The 16,792-nt window shown below is 39.5% G+C and overlaps 1 protein-coding gene across 2 annotated transcripts in view; it reads right to left on the bottom strand.

Annotated features, from left to right (window-relative positions):
- The window catches only part of SLC35D2 (solute carrier family 35 (UDP-GlcNAc/UDP-glucose transporter), member D2), a 140,732-nt gene that overhangs the window by 98,088 nt on the left and 25,852 nt on the right, over positions 1-16,792 (bottom strand). For both annotated transcript variants that reach the window (XM_006867643.1, XM_006867642.1), the window contains exon 4: positions 6,760-6,827. In XM_006867643.1, coding sequence (XP_006867705.1) covers positions 6,760-6,827 — 68 coding nt within the window. The remainder of the gene's footprint in view (positions 1-6,759; positions 6,828-16,792) is intronic.

Consider the following 16,792-nt stretch of genomic DNA (forward strand, 5'->3'; position numbering starts at 1 on the left):
TCCCATCCAGAACCTTATGAGGTGGGACATCCCCACTAGCAAGGACAAGCAGACCAGCCTGGAACAGCTAGAATGACAGAAGCTAATCTTCAAAGAAAGATTATCCAGAAAAACCCAAAACAAAAATGTCAGCATGACTGGCTACTACAAGAATAAGCAAGCTGTTTGCCAGGAAGCCATCAAGACAAGCAATCAAGTTTCTTCAGGACAAACTGCCCTCTAAGACTGAAACTCAAAGGGAACATACAAACAGGCATGTAAGCTTGCTGGCAATTACATTGGTCTACTGGTGAGTGGAAGAGGGGGAAAGACAACAATGAAGAAATGGGGTGAGTTCAACCATAGTCCATTGACTCCCACTGACCTGGAGATGAGAGATAGAAGAGGAAAGGCTGATAGGTCCAAAGTGTGGTGAGACCTGAGGACACCTGAGCCCATGGACAAAGACATAGCCACAAAGGGCTAGAGCTGAGAGTGAAGCATCCAGCTGATATGAAGTGAGGGGAGATGCACAAGAATATCCACACTTGCAGATGGTACCCACTTGACTTGGCTTCAATGGGTGGATGATTAGAACTCGAGTAGAAGAAGAAAAAAGAGGGGAAAAACGAATAATCTGCTACAATTTGATGAACTTGACCTATACTTATGGATGTAGTAGCTCAAAATAGGGAACAAATCTTTACAGCGAGGATCATTCCCACCCCCTCAATACACAGGGTTGACAGAGATGGGCAACTCAGACATTGGCTACCCAAAAGGCAGGGGGGTAGGCTTACAAAGGCAAGAAGTAGCTGGATTACAAGCTTTCAATAGGGAACCTAGTTCTGGAGGGTGTGTGGGAAAGTAGACTCTCCACTAAGTGGTTTCCAATCTGCCTGGACAGGGCTAATGAAAGGAGATGAGGATAACACTCTTGTGGTACAACAGTGAATAACTGCTATAAGGAATGACTGTGAGTGTTGAAAATGTAAAGGTAGACGTTTTGTAACAAAAGGAGGGGAATGTGCTTGATTTTGCAGTCCGGGAGCCGAGGTCCCTGGGACCATCAAGGGAGAGGACCCTACCCAGAGAAGTAGTGACACCAGAGATGAAGGCAGAGATGATGATAATGACGTGGAGAGATGGAGCAGCTGGGGTCTCTGGACTCAAGGAGTGAGAAGGGCTGTGTGCTGGCAGCTGGGGGGCAGGCTTGCGGGTGTACCCTTTGGTTGTTTGGTGATGCATGGAGTGGACTGTACTCATTGCAGTAAAATGAAATATGATAGGATGAATGTAAAGATAATGTTCTCCCATGTAAACTATCACATAATTTACAATAAAACCTTAAAAAAAAAAAAGTTTGAGGAAAAATGACATTAGCTTTTTTTTAAATATATATACTTTTATTGTGAATTGGATGAAGGTGTACAGAGCAGATCAGTTTTCCATTAAACAATTCATATACATTTTGTTCCATCTCACTGATGGCAATCCCCACAATGAAACATTACTTATCCCACTTCCTGTTTCCTGTTTCCATTCCCCTTTCCATTATCTTTTCATTCAATTTTCCATGAACTTTATGAAGTCCCCTTGTATTTAGCTTCTTTTCTATCTACTTTCATTCAGTCTCATAGCTTTAAATTCCATCCATATGCTACTGGCGTCCAAATTTATACCTTTCCCTGATCTCCAGACTAGAATATCTTATTTACTCAACATTTCACTTGGATGTTTAGTTTAATAGGCAAGTTAAATTTAACATATCCAAAATTGAACCCCAATATTTCAGCCCTAAACTGCTTCACCCATGATCTTCACTTCAATAAATGGCAACACCATTCCTCCACTTTAGCAGGCCTTTTGTCTCCTCTCTCTGCTTTGCACTGCACATATTCATCAGGTTGCTGTGTAGGCCCTTCCTTCAAAATACATCCAACACCCAGACTGTGGTCTCTAAACATCATTTAATATTACAAAATAATGAGCGATCCTTGGGGAAATTGTAGGAAAAGTATAAAGTAAGTTTGAGATATTGTCTCTCAAAGCACAGAAGTAATCAAAGACAAGTGGGTCCACAGGACATACAGCCAACTTGAAAAATTTCACTGGCCTTGGAGGAAGTACAGTCAAAATGTTCCTTAATAGGTAGGATGGTGAGACTTTGTCCCTGGAGAAGGACATCATGCTTGATAAAGTGAAGGGTCAGCGAAAAAGAGGAAGACTCCCAAGGAGATTGACTGACACTGTGGCAGCAGCAATGGGCTCAAATGCAACAACTGTGATGATGATTAAGGACCAGGCAATGTTTCATTCTGTTGTGCAGAGGATCACTATGAGTCTGACTGAACCAACTTGACAGCAACAAACAGCAACAACAGCTGGCCTGATAGGGGAAATTATGAGCATCAAAATAATTATTTCTACATTGTTGTTGTTAAGTGCCGTCGAGTCAGTTCTGACCCATAGCGACCCTGTACAGGGTTTCCGAGGCTGTAAATCTTTACGGGAGCAGAACGCCTCATCTTTCTCCCGCGGAGCGGCTGGTAGTTTTGAACTGCTGGCCTTAAGGTTCGCAGCCCGATTCATAACCACTACACAACCAGATCTCCTTATGCTAAGTGAAATAAGTCCATCACAAAGGACAAATATTGCATGATCTAACTTTTATCAAATATCTAGAAGAGTGAAATATATTGAGACAAAAGTTTATTAGTGATTACCAGAAGCTGGATGGAGAGAGAGCAAGGAAAGTTATCACTTGCGGGGCACTGAGTTTCTTCAAGGATTATGGGAAATCTGGGAATGGAGAGAGTGGTCACAGTTACACAATATGAAAAGCATAATTAATGTCAATAAACTGTGCACATACAAATGTTGAAATGACAAAATTGCTATATATATTTTTCCACAATTAAAAATTTGTTTCTATAATATATCCAGCAAATAAAAATCTATGAATTCATATGATAGTAAAAAAGCAAAAAAATAACCCTCCCTGGTTACGTCTGAAGAGGACAGTATACTAATTTACTGCACTGAATATTTATAAATGAAGTATAATCCTAACTGTCCTGTGTGAAACAGCGAAAGTTTGTCTTAATTAAAGAATTTTAGACAATAAATGTAAAAGAAATAGTATAACTAAAAATCACCATTTTGCAATTCCTAAGGAGCTCTGGTAGCGTACTGATTATGAATCAGGCTGCTAACCTCAGGGTCAGCAGTTTGAAACTACCAGCTGTTCTGCAGGAGTAAGAGGAGGCTCTCTGCTCCCATAAAGATTTACAGCCTTGGAAACCCTGTACAGGGTCGCTATGAGTCGGAACTGACTCCACAGCACATAACCACCACTACCACCAATGAAATAACCGGTGGTTATGTGCCATATGATTGGACAATCATATGGTTTAGTATGCCAAGAATGACAAATTGAAAAAGAATTTTGTAGTACTTATCGTCAAAAAGAGCATTTCAAGATCTATCATGAAGTACAATACTGTCTGTGATAGGATAATCTCCATACATCTATCAAGAAAGCCAGTTAATATGATTATTATGAAAATTTACACAACAACCACTAATGTCAAAGGGAATGTTGCTGTTGTTGTGGAGTGCCATCAAGTCGGTTCCGACCCATAGCAACCTTCTCTAGGGTTTCTGAGGAGCAGCTGGTGAGCTTGAACCGCCGACCTTGCAGTTCAAATGGCTTTGCAGTCTGGCGCATTAACCCATAGCGCTATACCAGGACTCCAACTGAAAAAGTCTACCAACTTCTTCAGTCTGAAATTGATCAAGCACATACAAGCAAGATGTATTGTTAATTACTGGTGGTTTTAATATGAAAATTGGAAACAAAGAGGAAGGATTAGTGATTGGAAAATATGTCTTTGGGGATAGAAATGATGCTGGAGATTATGTGATGCAAAACCAATGACTTATTCATTGCATATACCTCTTTTTAGCAACAAAAATGGTGACTGTACATGTGAACCTCACCAGATGTAATACACAGGAATCAAACTGACTACATCTGTGGTCAACCAAAACAAAGCCAGGGGCCTAGTGAGGGACAGACCAAGTGCTCACGTGCAAATTCAAGCTGAAGTTGAAGAAAACTAAAACAAGGCCATGAGAGTCAAAATAAAGCCTTGAGTATATATCCCATCTAAGGAGCTCTGGTAATGTAGTGGTTACGAGTCGGTATGCTAATCTCAAGGTCAGTAGTTCGAAACTACCAGCTGTTCTGCCAGAAAAAGATGAGGCTTCCTGCCCCCGTAAAGATTTACAGCCTCAGAAACCCTATACAGGATTGCTATGAGTCGAAACCGACTTCACGGCACATAACCACCACCACCACCATATATCCCATCTGAACTTAGAGACCATTTCAAGAACAGCTTTGATGCATTAGACACTAATGACTGATGATTAGAAGAGTTGTGGGATGACATCAAGAACACCATATATAAAGAAAGCAAAAGGTCATTAAAAACACAAGGAAGACCAAAATGAATGTCAGAAGAGACTCTGAACTGCCGATCTTGAGGCTCAAACCGACCTTGCAGTCCAACACATTAGCCCGCTGTGCCACACCAGGACTCCAAATGAAGGATTGTTATTGTTGTTAAGTGCCATTGAGTCGGTTCCGAACCACAGCGACCCTGTATAGGGTTTCCAAGAAGTGGCTAATGAGCTTGAACCGCCGACCTTGCAGTTCAAATCAACTTTGCTGTCCAGTGCATTAACCCAGATAGAAATCACAAATAAGCAAATCTTCCTTCTTCCTTCTCAGTCTCATTATTGGTTTCTGCTCTCTGAAAGTCCATGTGGCACCTGAGAGCCCTCATTTTTTAGACAGAGACTCAAAGATAAGGCAGTCTGCTTCCTTAAGACTGTAAATCTCTACAGAAACAGACTGCCTCATCTGTCTCCAATGAAGGATCTGAAGGATTTAAACTGCTGACCTTGTGGTTAGCAGCCCAACACTTAACCCACTGCGCCATCAGGGTGATCTACACTGGGCAGCTTTAGTTCAAATTTGAAATAATCAAAATATTACTTTAAAAAAATTTGCCCAAGCAAACTAAAACTTAATACTAAAAAGTATCCCACATTTTTTCTCTGACAACCTCAACTTGTCTTTTCTGAATAAGCGTGAAAAATTACAGGCTTAATTTCATTATTGCTCATGCCCTTCTCCTTCTGGCCTTCTGGTCTACCTACTACCTGTTTCTCTTCCACTCTCATCATACAAACAAGTTTTCTTTATCCTCTACACAAACTTCATTTTTCTTATTATTTCAGTCTTCATTCACGTGCATTCATTAGGTTCCATAACTCATACCACGTTTTCCTATTTATAGGGTGGTTTTTGTGTTTCAACATTTAGATGTTCAATTTTTTTCACTGACTTTTAAGAATATATAATCAGACGCCAGAGATGGAAGCAGAAATGGGGTCACGGCGATGGGGTGCAGCTGAGGATGCAAGATTCACGGGACAAGTGGGACTAAGAGCTGGTGGCCAGGGGGCAGACTTGCAGAATGTGCCCTTTGGAGGTGTAAATTATTATATATGCCTGAGTGTTTTTTGTTTTTTGGTGTTTTTTTAAAAGTTAAAGTGAATAGAAAGAAATACTGTTAACTGATGGTACATGGAGGGGATTATAATCAATCATTGTAATGAAACAAAGTGCATGATTTGTTGAATGTAAAACTGATGATCTGCCCTGTAAACTTTCACTCAATGCACAATAAAAACCTTAAAAAATATATATATATATATATATATATATATATAATTAAAATATGCAGATGCAAGTGCAAATTTCAGAACTCAATAGCACAGACTTGAAAATAATTTGTCATTTTATTGTTCCCTGCATTAGCCCAAAGCTCCAGGGTAGCACAAATGTTTTCAGTTTGACTACTAGCCTAAAGGTTGGCAGTTCAGATCCACCCAGCAGCACTACAGATGAAAAGCAATCTGATTCTGTAAAGATTACAGCCTAGGAAAACCTAGGGAGCAGTTTGAGGCTTTAACACGTGGGGGATTGCCATGAGTTGGACTTGTGGTGAATTGCTTAACCTGACCAAACGTTCCTGTTTTCATAAAACTGCTATAAAAATCAAAAGTTACACACAACCAAGTTCATGTTAGTGGACCTTCCTGAATAAATCAAACTTCCCCTATCTTGATGTCAACAAATCTCCTATTTTATGTTCAGACTTGAATACAAAGAAATATATCTATATACATTCCAATATTCTGTAAAGCATTGCAAATTAAACTGAAAATTCAATCTTACTTTCTGAAATTATTGAATTGCTGAATACTACAGTAGTAGTCCTGGTGTGGCTCTGCAGGATTATGCACTGAACTATAAGGTCAGCTGGAACTTCAAGGTTGGCAGTTCAAACCCACAGTTGCTCCTCAAAAACCCTATGGGTCAGAACTGACTCAACAACACTTAACAACAAGTCTTCTATATAAGGAACCCTGGTAGCATAATGGATTATGAGCTGGGCTGCTAACTGCAATGTCAGCAGTTCAAATCTACCAGACACTCATGGGAGAAAGATGAGGCTTTCTACTCCCTCAGAAACCCTATATGGGTCACTATAAGTCAGAACTGACTCAGTGGCACATAACCACCACCACCACCAGTTTTCTATATGTAATCCAAACGGTATCTGGAGAAACCAAATTTGATCTTTGTACCATTAGAAACAAATACATGAAGAATCATCTATCAACCATTATCTTATACTCTACCTTAATTTACTTGTGCTTGATAATCCACTTATATGGTTTCCAACGTAGAGGAGAGGCAGAGGAAACAGCTTCAAGAAAAAAAGAACATTTGTTTACAATTCCAATAATGTATTTTCCTTCACACGGCTTCCCCTACCCCCATCATCTATAGGCTAACGACTTAACTCCTTTGCCTGCAATGACTTTGAATTTTCCAGGACACATTCATACAATCACAAGTTTTGCCTTGGGGTCAAAATAGTGGATAATGATGTTCAAAACCATGGTGCATTGGGAGTCCGGGGAAAGGAGAGGGACTGTGGAGGTAGCTGGACAGAAACAGAAGTCTTGACTTTGCCTCTAAAGGAAAGATATGGATAAGAATCACTCGGAAGTGGAAACCCTGGCTAGTCTGGTGAGGTAAAGATGGGTGTAGAGTTCAAACACAAGCTTCAGGGACCCATGAAATGGTGTTCAAACTTCTTTTATCTGTATATACACAAGGGGGCTTCAAAAAGCTCCTGGAAAATTGGAATTCAAAGGTAATGGAATTTTTCCACCAACTCTTGAAGTCCCTCATATATACTTTTCTGGATCAAGGCAAAGAACGGTTTCTATCTTTTATTGGAATGTCACAGAGACTGTGAACCTTTAAAAAAGTTATGTATACCAGCCACATTATTTTGGAGTTATTATATTTGCTTAAAGGGTCTAGAATGATTAAATACCTAAAAAGATCAAACAAAGAACCAGTCATCATCATTGTTAAGTGCCATCGAGTTGGTACCGACTCACAGTGAACGTATGCACAACAGGATGAAGCCCAGTCCTGAGCCAATCTCACAATCATTGTTACAGTTGAGCCCATCACTGCTGTCACTGTGCCAATCATCTTGTTGGGGTCTTCCTCTATTTCTCCGACCCTCCATTTTACCAAACATGGTATCTTTCTCCAAGCATTGGTCCCTCTGACAATATGTCCAAAGTATGAAAGACAATGTCTGGTCATCCTGGCTTCCAGGGAGCATTCTAGTTGTATTTCTTCCAACACAGCTTGGTTTGTTCTTCTGCCAGTCCTTTGTACTTTTAATATTCTCCTCCAACACCTGCATCAATTCTACCATCTTCCTTATTCACTGCCCACTATTCACATGCATATGAGGTTATTGAAAATACCATCTCCTCAAACTGACATCTTTGCTTTTCAAAACTTTAAAGAGATCTTGTGCATCAGATTTGCCTAATGCTACTTCAAAGAGTTCTGATGGTTGATCTGAGCAAAATGAAGCCTTTAACAACTTCAATCTTTTCTCCATTTATATGGTTGTTATTTATAGGTCCAGTTGTGAGGATTTTTGTTTTCTTTACATTGAGATGCAATCCATATCAAAGGCTGTGATCTTTGATCTTCATCACTAAGTATTTTAAATCCTCTTTGCTTTCAGCAAACAAAGTTTAATCATCTGCATATCACAATTTATTAATGAGTCTTCCTCCTATCTGGTACCATGTTATTCTTCATATAATCCAGCTTCTTGGATTATTTGCTCATCATACAGATTGAATAAGTATGGTGAAAGAATATAACCCTAGTGCACACCTTTCCTAATTTTAAACCATTCAGTGTTCCCTTGTTCTGTTGGAACTGCCTCATGTTCCACATACAGGTTCCTCATGAACACAATTAAGTTTTCTGGAATATTTAATCTCCACAATGCTGTCCATAGTTTGTCATGATCCACAAATTCAAAAAGCCTTTGCAATCAATAAAGCACAGATATGGTGCTGTGGTAGTGTAGTGGCTACGAATCGGGCTGCTAATCTCAAGGTCAGCAGTTCGAAACTACCAGCTGTTCTGCAGGAAAAAGATGAGGCTTTCTGCTTCCATAAAGATTTACAGCCTCAGAAACCCTGTACACGGTTGCTATGAGTCAGAACCGACTCCACGGCAAATAACAACAACAAATAGGATCAGCACTGAGCTGTGAACCACAAGGTCAGCAGTTCAAGCTGCTCCTTGGAAACCCTATAAAGGTGTACTATGAATTGGAAACAACTCGACAGCACTTAACTATATCGACAACAACAAACATCTTTCTGGTATTCTCTGCTTTCAGCCAAAATCCAGCTGGCATCAGCAATGATATCCCTTGTTCCACGTCCTCTCCTGTATCCGGCTTGAACCTCTGGAAGTTCTCTGTCAATGTATGGTTGCAGCCATTTTTGAACTATCTTTAGCACAATTTTGCTTGCATGGGACATTAATGATATTGTCCAATGATTTCCACATTATTTTGGGTGACTTCTTTTTGGAATGGACACAAATATGGAGCTCTTCAAGTCAGTTGGCCAGGTTCTTGTCTTCCAAATTTTTGTCATTGATGAGTGAGTACCTCCAGTGCTGAATCAGTTTGTTGAATGATTTCAATTTGTATTCCATCAATTCCTGGAGCCTTGTTCTTTGACAATGCCTTTAATGTACCTTGGACGTATTCCTTAAGTATCATTGGCTCTTGATCATATGCTAACTCTTGAAATGACTGAACATTGACCATCTCTTTCTGGTGACTCTATGTATTCCTTCCATCTTCTTTTGAAGCTTTCTGCATCATTCAATATTTTGCCCAGAGAATTCTTCAATATTTCAAGTAGATGTTGAATTTTTTCTTCAGTTCCCTCAGTTTGAGGAATGCTGAGCGTGTTTTCCCCTTTTGGTTTTCTAACTCCAGGTCTTTGCACATTTCATTATAATATTGGACTTTGTGTGTTCAAGTTGCCTTTTGAAATTTTCTATTCATCTCTTTTACCTCCTCATTTCTTCCATTTGCTCTAGCATCTCTATGCTGGGGAAGTTTCAGAGTCTCTTCTGAGTTATATGTTAGTCTTTTCCTTCTTTCTTGTCTTCTTAGTGACCTTTTGCTTTTTTCCTGTATGATATTCTTGATATCATCCCACAACTCTTCTGGTCTTTGGTCATTAGTGTATGAATCAGATCTGTTCTCCAGATGATCTCTAAATTCAGGTGGGATACTTTGACTTTTTTGGACTTGTTTTAATTTTCTTGAGCTTCAGACTGAACTTGCATATGAGCAATTGGTAGTCTGTTTCAAGTCTGCCGCTGGCCTTGTTTTGGCTGGTGATATGGAGATTTTCCACCATCTCTTTCCACAGATGTAGTCAATTTGATTTCTGTCTATTCCATCTGTTGAGGTCCATGTGTTTAACCATCTTTCATATTGTTTTAAAAAGGTATTTGCAATGAAGAAGTCATTGATCTTGCAAAATTCTTTCAAGCGATCTCCAGCATCATTTCTACAACCAAGGCCTTATTTTCCAACTACTAATCCTTCCTCTTTGTTTCCAACCTTTAAATTCCAATCAGCAGTAATGATTAATACATCTTGATTGCATGTTTGACCAAGTTCAGACTAAAAAAGTTGATAGAATTCTTCAATTTCATCATCACTGGCTTTAGTGGTTGGTGTATACATTTGAATAATAGTAGTATTACCTGGTCTTCTTTGTGGGTGTAAGGATATTATCCTATTACAGACAATGAATTAACCAGTAGTGCTTGAATTTTGTTTACTGAACTCTGATTTCCTGAATTATTTTCTGATTAACATAGAATTATTAATCAGAATGGTGCTGCTGTTATTAAATGTCTTTGAGTCAGTTCTGACTCATATTGACCCTGAATAGGGTTTCTGAGGAACAGCTGATGAGTTTGAAACACTGACCTTGTGATTAGCAGTCCAATGTTTTTGAAGAAATATACAAATTATAAGGCCTATTCTTTCATAAGGGAAAACAAAAGAGTGTATTTTCATAAGACTACACAACAACTCAGAATGTCTTAACTGTATCTTGAATAAAAGCAGAGAATACCAAACAGATGTTTAATTGTACTTTGTAGACTATAGAAAGGTTGTATGGATCACAACAAACTATGGATAATATTGCAAAGAACAGAAATCCCAGAACACTTAATTGTGCTCATAAGGAACCACTACATGAACCAAGAGGTAGTCGTTCAAAAAAAAACAAGTGGAAACTAATGGTTTAAAATCAGGAAAGGTGTACATCACAGTTGTATCCTTTCACCATACATATTGCAAAGAGCACTTAACTGTGCTCATGAGGAACCTGTACATAGATCAAACGGCAGTTATTATAACAGAACAAAGGGATACTAAATGATTCAAGATCAGGAAAGGTATGTGCCAGGGTTGTATCCTTTCACCATAGTTATTCAGTATGTATGCTGAGCAAAAATAATCCTAGAAGCTGGTTTGTATGGTATCAGGATTGGGGGAAGACTCATTAATAAACTGTGATAAATGCAGATGACACAACCTTGCTTACTAGAAGCAAAGAGGACTTGAAATACACACAGATGAAGATCAAAGATAACAGCATCAGTATGGGTTGCATCTCAATATAAAGGAAATGAAAATCCTCACAATTGGACCAATAAATAACATCCTGATAAATGGAGAAAAGACTGAAGTTGTCAAAGACTTCATTTTGCTTGGATCCAAATCCAATGTTCATGGATGTAACAGTCAAGAAATCAGACGATGCACTACATAAAGCAGTCTGCTTAATGTACTACATTAACCTGCTACAAAGGACTTCTTTACAATGCCCAAGAGCAAAGATACTACTTAGAGGACAATCAATCACCTCATATGCATGTGAAAGTTGAACAATGAATAAGGAAGACTGTAAAAGAATCAATGCCTTAGAATCATGGAGTTGGTGAAGAATACTGAAAGTACCATGGACTACCAGAAGAACAAACAAATCTGTTTCAGAAGAAACATGGTCAGAATGCTCCTTAGAAGTGATGATGGAGAGACTTCATCTTTCATACTTTGGACATGTTGTAAAGAAGGACCAATCCCTGGAGAAGGGCATCATGTTTGGTAAAGTGGAAGATCAATGAAAAAGAGAAAGACCCTCAACAAGATGGAACGACACAGTGGCAGCAATAATAACTACAATTGTGAGGATGGTGCAGGATCGGACAGTGTTTCATTCTGTTGTGCATATGGTCACTATGAGCCAAAACCAACTTCACAACACCTAACAACAACCATCTTTTTTCTTTCCCAAGTAAACCTGAAACATTTATTTCTATTTTGTGGAGGCACAATACTTCATTTCTTCCTTAAAAAGATAGTCCATGTTCGGTAATCATTATAATGACAGCAACAACTAATTACAGAATGACTTTCCAAATCTGGTGTTCTTCCATTATTAATGTTTCCAGTTTGTGAGTTAAGCCAAACCTGCCTTTTTAAAAAATATGACAATATACGTCTATGACTTGAACTGTTTTCTGGCTAATCAATCATACTCAATTTGCATCTATCACTAAATCCATCTGTAGCAAATCAAGAACTAACTAATTTAGGATTGAATAGTTTACAGGGTCAATTTATGGAGAATACAGTAGCCACTTTCTCTTATAATTTGCACCATAAACTTTGCACCCTAGAAATACATTCTGGCTTTAGAACCTTGTTTATCTACCTGCCTCAAAATTTTTGACACAAACTTTCAAATGGTCCATTATGATGCTGACAATCACCTGGCCCTCCCTCCTTCGAATCAATAACTCATATCATTACAAGAAAAACTATTTCACAAAGCAGGATCTATTTTTCTGTTATTTGTGGGGTCTATGTCGTTGTTGTTGTTGTTAAGTGCTGTCAAGTTGGTCTCGGCTAAGCAACACTTTACCCTTTATAGGGTTTCTGAGGAAAGGCTGGTGGGTTTGAACTGTCGACCCCATGGTTTAAAGTTCAGTGCCGATCCCACAACACCACACTAGGAGTCCATGGAGTCTATAGATACAACTATACATCTAGCCTGGTGTGGTGCTACAGGATCAGCACTGGACCAGACCACAAGGTCAATGTGAACCACAAAGTTGGCAGTTCAAACCCACCATTTACTCCTCTGAAACCCCACATAGGGTCACTATGAAACAACAACAATCTTAAAGGAGGAAGACTGTCAGAACTTGCCTCACGAGGCACTGCTGGGTGGGCTCAAACCAGCAACCTTTAGGTTAGCAACCAAGTGCAAATCATTTGTGGCATCTACATCTAGCAAGCTGTGACTCTGTAGAATAAACTCTGGACTGCTAACTACAAGGTCAGCTGTTCAAGCCCATCAGCTGCTCCGTAGGAGAAAGATGAGACTTTCTGTTCCTGCAAAGATTCACAGCCTCAGAAGCCCTATACAGGGTCATTTTGAGTTGGAACCAACACAACAGCATTTAACAATAACATCTAACAAAATTATCTTTCAAAAATGAAGGTTTTTGAAAGTTGTGTATTTGTGCAACAGGATCAAATTAAAACACTCAGAACTCTTTATTCCTCCAGCCCTAAATGAAACATCCAACAAGTTATTAATAATAGAACAGATAAAGAAATTAGGGCATATTCAACAATGAAAAGAATGTACCCACACAAAACATAAATGAATATTATAATCATATTAAGTGAAAGAAGTAAGAAATGGAAAATAGAGTTTTATTCCTTTTGTTTAAAGTTCAAAAGCAGGAAAAACTAAACTAGAATTCATAATGGGGACAAATTTAGAAAAATTATAAAGAAAGCAAAAATATATGTATTATTATCAAAGTCAGAATAACAGATAAGGAGGGTTTTATGAACTCATGTAAAGAGTAATATGGGCAATTATTCTTTCAACCATACATTCATGTCTGATGACTTTTTTCTAGCCATAGATTGCATTTCACAACTCTAAAATGTCTAAAATGTTTTTGCTGTTGTTAAGTACAATCTAGTCAGATCCGACTCGTACTGACCCTGTATAGGGTTTCTGAGGACCATCTGGTGGACTTGAACAGGCAGCCTTGTAGTTCAAAAATGTTTTTAAATCATACTAAATCATAAAATAAGTGTAAGAAAGCACACAAAAATTTTTGACTTCTCCTATGGTGATTAAGTCACTATCTTTCCTAAACTTCAGATGTTTATCCTTGGATGTCCCTAACTGTTGATGCTTCAAGCATGTGCTTAGTCTGTGTGACAAATAATCCAATGTTAGAAGGTAGCATTTTTCTAGACATTAGAGACACAGCAGTGAACAAGTCATCTGGGTCCTCACCCTGAAAAAAATGGATATTCCTTAAGCCCATGAATCCTTGAGTGGCACAGACAGTTAGCATGCTAACATACACCACTCGGCTGTCAGTTTGTCGTACTGTGGTGGCTCACGTGTTGCTGTGATTCTGAAAGCTCTGCCACTGGTATTTTAAATACCAGCAGGGTCACCCATGGTGAACAAGTTTCAGATGAGCTTCCAGATAAAGACAGACTAGGAAGAAGGAGAGACGGACTACTTCCAAATATTTAGTCACTGAAAGCCTTATGAATAGCAGTGGAACACTGTAAGCACCCAAATATTGAATATTGAAGCATGATGAAGAGCAAAAGAATAATGTCAAAACCTAGGACCAACAAGAGGGAAGAACATGAGAGGAACAATGAATCCCAACCAGAAAAGCAGTAACAACAGAGATAGTGGCGGAGGCAATGGCATACAGAGACAGAGCAGTGGTGGGCTTTAGGCCCATGTACTGAGAAAAGCAGAATGTCTGCAGACAGGAGGCTGGCTTGTAAAATGTGCCCTTTGAACATTTAAACAAATATATAATTACAATGTGGTATGTGTACACCAAAAAAAAAAAAAAAAAATTGTAATGGAGGTAAATACTGTTGGCTGAGGGTACATGGAAGGTATTGTAATCATCACAATGAACTGCTGAATGTAAAAATGGTGATCTTCTGTGTAAGCCTTCACTCACTCAATACACAATAAAAGCCTTAAAATATATATATTGTCAAAGATAGTGCCAGAAGATGAGACCCTCAGGTGGGAAGGCACTCAAAATACAACTGGGGAAGAGCTGCCTCCTCAAAATAGAGCTGACTGTGATGATGCAAATGGATTAAAGCCTTCAGGACCTTTATTTACTGATGAAGAGAAATGAAGAGAAACAGCTATAATCACTCATTAGAATCAGAACATGGAATGAACAAGGTATGAGTCTAGGAAAATTGTAAATTGTAAAAAATGAAATGGAAAACTTAAATATCAATATCCTAGGCATTAGTGACTGAAATTGACTGGGGCTAGCCATTTTGAATCCAACAATCACAAGGTTTACTATGCTAGAAATGACAAATTGAAGAAGAACAATGACAAAATTCATCATCAAAAAGAACATATCAAGATCTGTCTTGAAGTACAGCCCAGTCTGTGATAGGCTAATATCCATACGCCTACAACGAAGAAAGACCAGTTAATATCACTATTATTCAAATTTATGCATCAACCACTAAAGTCATCAGTGATGATACTGAAGAATTCTACCAACTACTTAAGTCTGAAATTGAGCAAACATGCAATCGAGATGTATTGATAAACACTGGTGATTGGAATGCAAAGGTTAGAAACAAAGAGAAAGGATCAGCAGTTGGAAAATATGGCCTTGAGGGGAACTTCCTGTGCTTCCCTGACAGGGCAGCACAGGTACACGGGCCCCGGAGAATACGGGGGTGGTATATTGCACAGGGGGGCCTCAGCCTGGTAGACAGACAGCCTTGAGGCAAACATAAAACATTAGGCCTTAACATTATGAGCTTATTTTTTTAAAAAATCAAACTGCTGAGGAGTTACAAGCATTTTGAGCCTCTACCCGCCTGCACTTAGTTCCCACCCCAGAGACTGCCCCGCCCATTGCAGAACATGGAGCTCAGGACTTGAGCGGAGCCGTTCAGAGAGCGGATGCTCCCGGAGAGCTAGTGGGCCACAAGAACTAGCGTGATCCATCCCAGGAGGGGGGTCTCATTGCCACGTTGGGCATTGTCGGCATGGATATAGGGCAAATTGGGGTGCTCATGGCACAGGGAGACAGAGGCATTGCACACGTCATCAGACACAGCCAGGCCATCTGCCTGCAACCACTACCCTCCCCTCTCAACTTTCTCGGCCTAGTCCAGCCCTCTGCCCAACCTCCGAGCCTCAGGCCCACCCATCAAGGCCCAGGCCAGCCCAAGCTGAGGCACCAATAACAAAGCCGTCCTGCTGTGATTCAGTGGGTTAATGCGCCAGACTGCAAAGCCTTTCCAACTGCAAGGAATGTGATTCGAGCTCACTAGCTGCCCCTTGGAAACCCTATACTGGGTCGCTGTGGGTCACGATTACCTCCACAGCATACCAACAAGGAAAAGAGCTCAGAAGAGGCTGGAAAAGAGTTAGGGCAATAAAGACTTACTTACATTAAGCCACGCTTTTATCCTCTTTCTTCTGCCCCTCCCCCCACCTTTGTGTGTGTGTGTGTGTGTGTGTGTGTGTGTGTGTATGTATGTGTGTGTGTGTGATTAGAGCCTACCTTATTAAATAGCACAGGCCAGCCCAAATTGAGACACCCTTGAGTAGTTGTTTACTACCAATAACAAAGCAGTCCTGCTGAGGCTGACTGCAAAGCCTTTTGAACTGCAGTTCAAGCTCCTTGGAAACCCTATACTGGGTCACTGTGGGTCACGATCGACTCCACAGCATACCAACAAGGAGAAGAGCACAGAAGGGACTGAAAGAGAGGTAGAGCATTAAAGACTTAATTACATTAAGCTATGCTTTTTTTTTTCCTCTGTTTCTTCAGCCTCTCCCCACCTTTTTTTTCTTTTTCTTTTCCCCCATCGTTTTTTGTTGTTGTTGTTGTTTTGTGTTTTGTTGTTGTTGTGTTGCTTTGTTTTTCTCTCACTATCACTTTTGTTATTTATTTTTTTTGCTTTTGGTTTTGTTTTCTACCCAACTGGTGTTGCTTGGCTATCACATAGCCTACCTTCTGCTATTGGAGGACTCTTTGTCCCCCTACATTACACGAAACGAGTCAGTAACTGCTGCCAAATAACCAAGCTGCAATAACACTTTATAAAACACCAAAACCCAGACAAGAACCAATACCAGCTGCCACAAACCAGGGAAACAGGCAACACATGTAAAA

The sequence above is a fragment of the Chrysochloris asiatica genome, unplaced genomic scaffold (assembly GCF_000296735.1).
Source record: "Chrysochloris asiatica unplaced genomic scaffold, ChrAsi1.0 scaffold00107, whole genome shotgun sequence".
Lineage (NCBI taxonomy): Eukaryota > Metazoa > Chordata > Mammalia > Afrosoricida > Chrysochloridae > Chrysochloris > Chrysochloris asiatica.